This window comes from Microtus oregoni, unplaced genomic scaffold, assembly GCF_018167655.1.
Source record: "Microtus oregoni isolate MIOR12 unplaced genomic scaffold, Mior012 000034F_ref0000314, whole genome shotgun sequence".
Classification (NCBI taxonomy): Eukaryota; Metazoa; Chordata; class Mammalia; order Rodentia; family Cricetidae; genus Microtus; species Microtus oregoni.
The window spans coordinates 372,222-382,303 of NW_024543093.1; the positions used below are offsets into that span (position 1 = coordinate 372,222).

Here is a 10,082-nt window from a genome sequence, read left to right on the forward strand (position 1 = left end):
TCCCCCTCCCTCTCCAGTCTGAAGAGCAGTCAGGGTTCCCTGACTGTGGAAAGTCCAAAGTCCTCCCCCTCCATCCTGGTCTAGGAAGGTGAACATCCAAACTGGCTAGGCCCCCACAAAGCCAGAACATGAAGTAGGATCAAAACCCAGTGCCATTGTCCTTGGCTTCTCAGCAGCCCTCATTGTCTGCCATGTTCAGAGAGTCCGGTTTTAGCCCATGCTTTTTCAGTCACAGTCCAGCTGGTGTTGGTGAGCTCCCAATAGATCAGCCCCACTGTCTCAGTCGGTGGGTGCACCCCTCGTGGTCCTGCCTTCCTTGCTCATGTTCTCCCTCCTTCTGCTCCTCATTGGGACATTGGGAGCTCAGTCCAGTGCTCCAGTGTGGGTCTCTGTCTCTATCTCCATCCATCGCCAGATGAAGGTTCTATGGTGATATGCAAGATATTCATCAGTGTGGCTATAGGATAGGGTCATTTCAGGTTCCCTATCCTCAGCTGCCCCAGGAACTAACAGGGGACATCGCCCTGGGCACCTGGAAGCCCCTCTAGGTCCAAGTCTCTTGCCAACCCTAAGATGGCTCCCTTAATTAAGATATGTACTTCCCTGCTCTCCTATCCAACCTTCCTTTATCCCAATCATCCTGTTTCCCCAAGTTCCCCTTATCCTCCCCTTCTCACTTTTCTCTCCCCATCTCCCCTTACCCCCATCCCACCCCACCCCCAGGATCCCAAATTTTGCCTGGCAATCTTGTCTACTTCCCATAACCAGGAGGATAGGTATATGTTTTTCTTTGGGTTCACCTTCTTATTTAGCTGAGAAGTCTTTTGTGTTTGGGTGGAATGTTCTATATATGTCTGGTAAGTCCGTTTGATTCATAACATCTGTTAGTTTCCTTATTCCTCTGTTAATCTTCTGTCTGGCTGACCTGTCCATTGGTGAGAATGGGGTATTAAAGTCTCCCACTATTAGTGTGTGTAGTGTGATATATACTTTAAGCTTTAGTAGTGTGGGCACAGATTTTCAGAAATGAGACTTCACCTTGATAAAATTTTCCTGTGATGAATATGTAATGTCCTTCTCCATCTCTTCTGATTAATTCTAGTTTGAATTTTGTTAGATATTAGAATAGCTACAACAGTTTTTTTTTCTTGAGTACATTTGATTAGAAAATGTTTTCCCAGCTCTTTGCTCTGAGGTAAATGTCTGTCTTTGAAGTTGAGGTGTTTTTCTTGTATACAGTAGAAGGATGGGTTCTGTTTTCATTCGTATCCATTTGTATTTTAATGAATAAAGCTTGCATGAAGATTAGAGAATAAAACAGCCACAATGATTAGCTTTACAAACAGGCAGTAGTGACACACACCTTTAACCCCAGATGCCACACTTGTTTGACATAGAAACTGCACAGTAGTGGGGCATGCCTTTAATCCCAGCACTAGAGAGGAATATAGTGTGGGAAAAGACAGCTCTCACTCACAGTCTCATTCTGAGGATTTCTGGAGGCAGGATCGCCATATGGACTGAGGTGGGGTAAGAGCCGTGGCTGGCTGCTTTGCTTTCCTGACCTTCAGGTTGAATCTCAGTATCTGTCTCTGGGTTTTTATTAGTCATGCTACACTTGAACAAGGAAGTTTTCAGAGAGGAGGGTTGGAAGTTGAGGATCAGGACAGAATCAGAAGGCTGAGGGAAGGATGGGTGGAGGGGGGTGGGCTAAGGGTGACTCAGGTGTAGGGTGCTGTTGTGAATGGAAAATATCAGCTAGGAGGAGAAACTATTCAGTGGAGAATTTTTGTTTCTCTTTGGTTGGTAGGGCAGTTGCCCTGGCTGTGAATCTTCTTCATCTATGGTGATTGAAAGATTTTCTGGGTATAATAGTCTGGGATGGCATCTGTGATCTCTTACTGTCTGCATAACACTTGACCAGGACCTTCTGGATTTCATTGTTTCCATTGAGAAGTTGCGTGTAATTTTGATATGTCTGCCTTTATATGTTACTTGACTTTTTCCTTTGCAGCTTTCAATATTCTTTCTTTATTATGTATGTTTAGTGTTTTGATTATTATTATATGGTGAGGGAATTTTTGGGGTCTAGTCTATTTGGTGTTTTGTAGTGTTCTTGTACCTTCATAGGCATATCCTTCTTTAGACTGGGAAAGTTCTATTCTTTGATTTTATTGAATATATTTTCTGAGCTTTCGATCTGGTATTCTTCTCTTTCTTCTATATTTTTAGGTTTGGTCTTCTCATGGTGTCCCAGATTTCTTGGATGTTTTGTGCTAATAATTTGTTGGACTTATCATTTTCTTTGACTTATGATTCTATTTCCTCTAACATATCTTCAACACCTGACATTCTCTCTTCTATCTCCTGAATTCTATTGATTCTACTTGTGTCTGTAATTCCTGTTTCTGTACCCAGATTTTCCATCCAGACCTCCCTCAGTTTGTGTTTTCTTTATTGCCTCTATTTCAATTTTCAAGTCTTAATTTATTTCTTTCACTTGTTTGATTGTTTTGCCTTTGTTTTCTTGGCTTTTTAAGGGGAGTTTTTGATTTCTTTCAATTTTCTATTTGTCTTTATCTCCATTTCTTTAAGAGAATTTTTTATTTCCTCTTTAAGTACCTCTATCATCGTCATAAAATTATTTTAAAGTTGTTTTCTTCTGCCTCATCTGTGTTGGGATGCTCAGGTCTCACTGTTGTAAAACCACTAGTTTCTGGTGCTGCCATATTGATGGAGGAAGGTCATTGGCTAATAAAGGAACTGCCTTGGCCCATTTTATTGGTTAGAACATAGGTAGGTGGAGTAAACAGAACAGAAGGCTGGGAGGAAGAGGAAGTGAGCTCAGACTCCACAGCTCTCCTCTCTGGAGCAGACGCCTCAGAGAGAGACACCATACTCCCAGCTCCTGGGCAGACACACGCAATGAAGCTCCGACCCAGGATGGACTAGAATCTTCCCGGTAAGCGCACCTAGGGGCGCTACACAGATGATTAGAAATCGGCTAAATTAATATGTGAGAATTAGCCTAGAAGAGGCTATATAGAAATGGGCCAAGCAGTGATTAAAAGAATAGAGTGTCCTTGTAATTATTTCGGGGCATAAGCTAGCCGAGAAGGCAGCCAGGGTGCTGGGAACGCAGCCCCGCCGCTCTTATTACTACACCATATTGCACTTTATTTGTTGTTGAATGTATTCTTTCATTGCCCTCTACCTAGCTCTTTCTCTAATCATTGCAGGTGGGGCCTGTGGCTCTGGTGGTTGCCAATGGAAAGGATGGGGGGATAAGGAGGGAGGATGCTGCTGCCTGGTTGCTAGGGGATAGGTCAGTGGGGATGAAGCACAGGACATGTCCCTTGTGGCTAGGGTCAAGAAAACAGGGCTGTCCACAACTTCAACTTCTTCTGAGATCCATCTACCTATGTGGTGGATCTACCCATGATTCCCTGTTGGAACTATATAGACAGAGTGCTAGCCCAAAGTATGAACTAAGTTTCCTGGGAACAAGTGTGTCTCTGAAGGTTGACAATGTATTCCAACTTCTGAAAGGGTTCTTAGGCTGCCTCTTGAAGATGCTCTCTAAGCTTACAACAACTCCTTATGTGCTAAGATGCCAAGATTGATCTCAGTACCTTTTCAACACATTATTAGTAAGTGCCTATGATACACTAGTTCCTCCAGTCTTATGCTTTGCCTGCATGACATGAAATAAAACAATCATATCACAGCAATAGAAAGAGTGTATCATTATATCTGATAGAGTAAATTATCAGAGAATGAAACCTTCTAGAGGCAATAAAGAGAAAGTGTTCACAAGTATTTAGGGGGTTTTATTTTCTGCTGTAATGAGTAATTACCACATCATTTGTGTGAAAATATCTAAATGACACTAAAAGGAAAGAATCAGGAATCCTAGTTGGTCACCATCTAATGCGATTCATGTTTTCACCATTGGTACTTATAATGGGCATCTGATATATGGTTTTGCTTTGTATGTTGTAATAGCTTGAAGCTACAGACCCAGTACCTTAACGCAGACTTGCAGAACCATAAAGACAACAAAGCTTTCCCTTTGAGCAGAGGAAGTGTAGGACAGATGGCTCAAATCCATTGAAGCCTATTGGAATAGGGTCAATGATCCCACCACATCACCAGATATGAGCACTTCAGCTCCTGGGACAGTGTTCCTCCCCCTCTGTGGAGGTAAAGCTGCAGACGAAGCTGCTGAGGAAGTTAAGGATGAAGCAATTCCTCTTTGCACCCTAGCTGCATACCTGCCCTGGGTCAGCAAGGCTGGCCTGAATCCTGAATGCTCTAGCTAATATATCTATTTTATGTCAGCTTAAAACTAGGCCCTGTTCTTTTCTTATTCTAAGATCTCTGTAGGTATAGGCAATGGAGATGCTAGGCAGTGAATGCTAGAATTTGTAAAACAGACTCACACTGTCTTAAACGATACCAACCCGTAGAAGATTTCTCTTTCAGCCTCATTTTGTTTGGGGAAAGGTAGTTGAAGCTCAAAGAGAAGGAAGTTTTCACCCAGGTCAGTTGACGTTGATGGCAGAGTCAGAATTTGAATCTTTATTCCTTATGTTCCTACATATAATCTATGTCTGAATACAGCACTGTGGTCCTCCACCTGTACAAGAATTTCCTGGGCACATGCTGCACCACTAGTTACACACATACATGTATTATGCTTAGTCAAATACATCATACCATGTCCTACTGAATGTGTGCTAGCTAGCAGTATCATTTCTACCCCCAAGGGTTGTTTATGTGTCTCACTCTCTCTAACTGATTCTGCGCACGGGGTGTTCATAGTATCTCATGTTTCCTTGTATGTGCTGCTTAACTAACAGTTTTATGCTGGATGACAGGATCACTATTTCTGTGCACGGAATAATAATAATAATAATGTGTTCATAATATCTCATGTTTCCTTGTATGTGCTGCTTAACTAACAGTTTTATGCTGGATGACAGGATCAATATTTTGTAATCTCTCTTCTCTCTGTGGGTTCATTTTCATTCTTCTTCAAGGTCTCTTTCCTGGCCATTTCAAAAATACTGCTTTCTTCACACAATCATACAGAAACTTCCAGGGAATCAATTCCACCCACCTCCCTCACACATTGAATATTAAAATATATTCCATTATTTTGACTCAAAGGAGCCTCTGTCTTCCATTTCCAAGTCTAAAAGGTGCCATTCTAGTTGCCTTACTATGGATCCCTATAACCTTAACTCATTGATCATCCCCTTCCCAGGGTCTTCACTACCTATTATCAGTGGTATGTGATAATGGAAGCATTATCTGTATGGAAGCAAAACATTAAGATTTCCCCATTCTATGAAAACCTGCCCTAACTTTTTACTTAAGGTACCCTGGGAAATCACTGCTCACCACTCTGTTTTACAGATCTACGTTTTCCATTCTTGTTTCCCTTCTATGCAATCACTTCTTAAATGCTTGCATTCAGTGTTTGCCCTATGTGATTTGCCTCAGGTGTCCCTAAGCATCCCCTAAAAGTTTCTGATGGATAAATCTAGCAGTGTCTTCTTATGGTTTATTTTATGTATTTATTAATTTGTATTCTCTCAAGATCTACAAATATTGACCATCTTTTCCTCCTTTCTTACAAAAAGCTACTAACATTTCATTTGATGCTGCTGCCTCCTTAGCTAGTCTACTTAAATAGTACTGATCAAGGAGGCATCTTCCAAGGTTGTGGCATTGAGTATTTTATCTTCTGGAGAAAAGTGTCTAGCTCAAATATTACATGTGATCTATGGAGTGAATGACAGTGAGCATTTATTGAGTGATAGTTCTTTCAAAGTTATTGCTGTGAGACAATGCTATTGTACACTGTAAAGATTTACCACTCATATTGGTTTAATAAAATGCTGATTTGCCAGTAGGTAGGCAGGAAGTATAGCTGGGATAGTCAGACTAGGAGAGTTCTAGGAAGAGTCAGTCACCAGCCAGATGCAGAGGAAGCAAGATGAGACTGCCTTACTAATTAGCAAAACAATTCCACACCAGTTAGGATTTAAAGGGGTATTTATTTTGGGGGGTAAAACTCACAAAGCACCAACCATCAGGAAAGGAGCCTAGTCACTGGAGCAGGAGCCAGAACCAAGGGCCGGAACCAAGAGAGCAGGCCAAGGCTTGCCACTCCTTTTTAAAGATAAATAGACCACGCCCCAGTGGGCTGGTATTTCAGCAGCTATTGGCTGAAGGAGCAGAAGGTCCTCCCACAGCACCTTACTGAGAAAAGGTACCAAGACACATGGCTAAATATAGACAAGAATTATGGGTTAATTTAAGTTGTAAGAACTAGTTAATAATAAGCCCAAGCTAATAAGCCAAACAGTTTATAGTTAATATAAGCCTCTGTGTGTTTCTTTGAGACTGAATGGCTGCGGACCAGGCATGACAGATACATCCATCTAGAAGTTATTGTCTCTATAACTTAGTTTTTTTGTAAGTGAAGTTTTTGTAGTTATTTTTGAAGAAAAGATAATTGCTCATATTTATCCAACACTTGTTATGTCCCAGACACAGTTACAAACACCACGTCATCAGGTCACTTCCTGACAAAGCCTTAAGTGATTATTATCAGGATGTTTAAACACAGAAAGGTCAAATACTGTGGCCCAAACAAGCAGTAAACAACTGAGTCAAGATTGAAATACAGGTAGCTCAGTGCCATAGGTTCATAACTACATTCTTCTGCTGTTTAATAGCAGTATTATTTACTCATATGATTTGTATGTAACTTGAATAAGATAATTTGTCTAAAACTCCTAGCATAAATTAAATGATCAGATAATGTTACCAGTTACTGTCACTTCTGTTCTTAACAACTATTATCTGGGGATTATAGCAGGGGTTGTATATTCTATTCTGTACTTAGATACATATATATTACACACACACACACACACATATATATATATATATATATATGAAAATTATACTTGGCTCATAAGATATAATAACAAGTTGCAAGACAGGATCTCATGTAGTCCAGGATGACCTCAGACTTTTACTTCTGATCTTCCTCCTTCCATATCCTGGGTGCTGGAATTAGAGATGTACACATTCATGCCTGTCTTTTGCTGTACTGGAAATAAAACCCAGGCTTTGGTGTTCTTCCGGTGGTGGACCGGTGGTTTATCGTGTGCGGGGCAAAATGGAGCTCGAGGCCATGAGTAGGTATACCAGCCCTGTCAACCCAGCCGTCTTCCCACACCTGACTGTGGTACTTCTGGCCATTGGCATGTTCTTCACCGCCTGGTTCTTCGTTTACGAGGTCACCTCCCCCAAGTACACTCGTGACATTTACAAAGAGCTCCTCATCTCCTTGGTGGCGTCACTCTTCATGGGCTTTGGAGTCCTCTTCCTCCTGCTCTGGGTTGGCTTCTACGTATAAGTCCCCAAGGGTACCCACCAGGCAGCTTCACCAAGTCCCTGCTTTTGTAAATTAATTTTTTACCATTGCTACAAGTGTCCCAACTGCTGTTTACAATAAAGGCAGATGTGTGACAAAAAAAAAAAAAAAAAAAAAAAAACAGGCTTTGTGTCTCCTAGGCGGGCAGTCTTCCAGCTAAGGTCTATTTCCAATTTCATGTTGTGCTGATCTTTGCTTGGGGATTGGTTCTATCATCTTTCTAGGTTTTACAAACCTCAGAAACACAAGTTTATTTCTACCGAACCTTTCCTTTTTACAGTCAATATAGGCCCAGTTCCAGGTATTTGCTACTGAGGGCTGATTGTTTTAATCTTCCCATTTCCACTAGTGTTGGTTTCTCTAAGGATTTGCTATATCTTGGCTGGATCATTCCATCTCTTTTAGGCATTCCTGTCTTTCTATTTGACAATACCAGCTATTTTCAGGCTAGAAGTGAGGTTAAGAGCACTGACTACTCTTTCAGGAGACCTGAGTTTAGTTCCTAGCACCCAAATTAGGCAACTTACAAACTCCTGTGACTTCAACTCCAGGGAATCCAATGACACTGTGGCAATATAGTTGAATCTGAACTCCAGGCAGCCGTATGTCATTGATAGGGAAAGATGTTACTTTTATTTCTTCAGATGCTAATAAATGAATACCTATGATTTGGTGATTTAACAATGACAGGTGTATTTTGTCCAACAAATCTAGAAGCAGAAAGTTAAGGGGTTGCTTCTGCTAATGGTGTCCTTGCTGGCAGAGTCCCTAGGATATGCAGGGCATTACATGTACAGACAGGAAGCTAGGTCTTTCTGTGCTTAATCACTTCTAAAGGCCCTATTTCTATACAGTGTAGGCTAATTTTCCATCAAGTTAACACATCTTATTAGATAATAAATTTCAATACACGAAGCCTTGGGGACACTCAAACTCTAATAAAGGGCTTACAGTTTGTATGTAGTGAGCCCATGATATAGATTTCTAACTTGTGCAGGAAACTGATTATTGTCTACTATGCCTAGCTTTGATTTTTGGATGAGTCATGTTCCTTCCAGGTTGGTCTCAGGTTTCAATTCTATACTTTGGAGCTTCATAATTGAAGAGTGAGTCTTCATTCATTATTTAAAATGATATTTAGTCCTCATTTTATTCCGAGTGTTCTTTCTCCCATGATGGATATTGTAGACCAGCTTTATAGCTAATTGTCAGATGCACCCAAATCTATGTGTATATTCACTGAGAGACCAAGGTGATGGGACTAGCTGATGAAGGTTTTATGGGGCCCAAAACTTAACTATTTGGTGATCTTCCTTCAGAATATAATGAATAAAATGAGTTAAGAACATCAATAATAATTCATAGTGGAAATATAGATTAAATACTTATTCTAAATTTTGTAATATAATACCATTACTTTTAATGGAAAGACCATGTTGCTGAGAGACCACATGCTTTATCACGGGACATGGAGAAACCAAGTTGGTACAGGAAGCGCCCTATTAATTACTTACATGGCACCACAGTATGCTATATAGGCTACTAGGGGGTATGAGTCATCAAGAGACTTTCATAACTTAGAACCCTTCGAACTGTAATAATGACCAGTGTGGCAAGTCTATCCATGGGTTCAACAGTGACACAGATGTTACAGAGATAACAAATTGTAGTAGGAGATTGCTCATTTGTTTAAACTATATTAGTTGCAACACTGTTTGTCCTATTAGCTCAGGCTTCTTATTAACTAACTCTTGCATCTTAAATTAACCTATTTCTATTAATTGCCATGAGGCTGTGACCTACCAGTAAGCTTTCCGCTGTGGTGTCTTTCTCCTTCAGCAGCTACATGGCATCTCTTTGACTCCACCTACACTCTATATCTCTGTTAGAATTTCCCAACTGGCTTTGCTCTGCTAAGTCATTGGCCAAAACAGCTTTATTCATCAACTGATAAAGCAGCACACATACAGAAGAACATCCCACATCATCAAATCACTATCTGGTTGGGTTTAAGGCCAGTTCCATGGGGGAAAACTAATGCTTGGTACTAAATACAGCCAAGAACACATAGTCTAGTTTGAGTGGTGACACTCTACTATTATTCTCATGAATGGACATAGTATCAAACTGTTTACTAAATCTGTGTCTCTAAATCTATAGATTAAGTCTATAGGACAAGTACATGGATAGAATAAATTAGAATTGATGGGTTATTAAAGACCATACAAAGTTGAAAGGTTGTGGAGAAAGAGTCTATATCTAGGAAGAATTAGGGGATGAACCTAATGAAAACACACTGTGTTTCATTCTCAAAGAACTCAGGTAAATTTATATGAAAACATAAAAGATTTGAAATCTGTCATATTTATTACTAATTAATTACTATATGTCTAGTATAATATTTTCTTTATGTAGTTAAATACTATTTGATTACTTTTTGTCTAGGATATTTTATACATAAGAATAATTATTGCATCCAATATTTATTGCAAGCTGAACCCTGGAAGCATATACAAAATTAAAAGCTCCCATTGTTTAGTTTTTTGTTTGAAAACATTTTCATATAATTTTTAATCATCTTCCCCCCCCAATTCTCCCCAGATCCTCTCCATATTTATTATTAAGT

At 40.1% G+C, this 10,082-nt stretch overlaps 1 protein-coding gene across 1 annotated transcript; it reads left to right on the forward strand.

Moving 5' to 3' along the window:
• The first annotated feature begins 7,158 nt into the window (after positions 1 to 7,158).
• Positions 7,159 to 7,553, forward strand: LOC121432511 (transmembrane protein 258-like). Its single transcript, XM_041630503.1, has one exon. The coding sequence runs from the start codon at positions 7,199 to 7,201 to the stop codon at positions 7,436 to 7,438; it is 240 nt and encodes a 79-aa protein (XP_041486437.1). The 5' UTR covers positions 7,159 to 7,198; the 3' UTR covers positions 7,439 to 7,553.
• Positions 7,554 to 10,082: the final 2,529 nt, after the last annotated feature.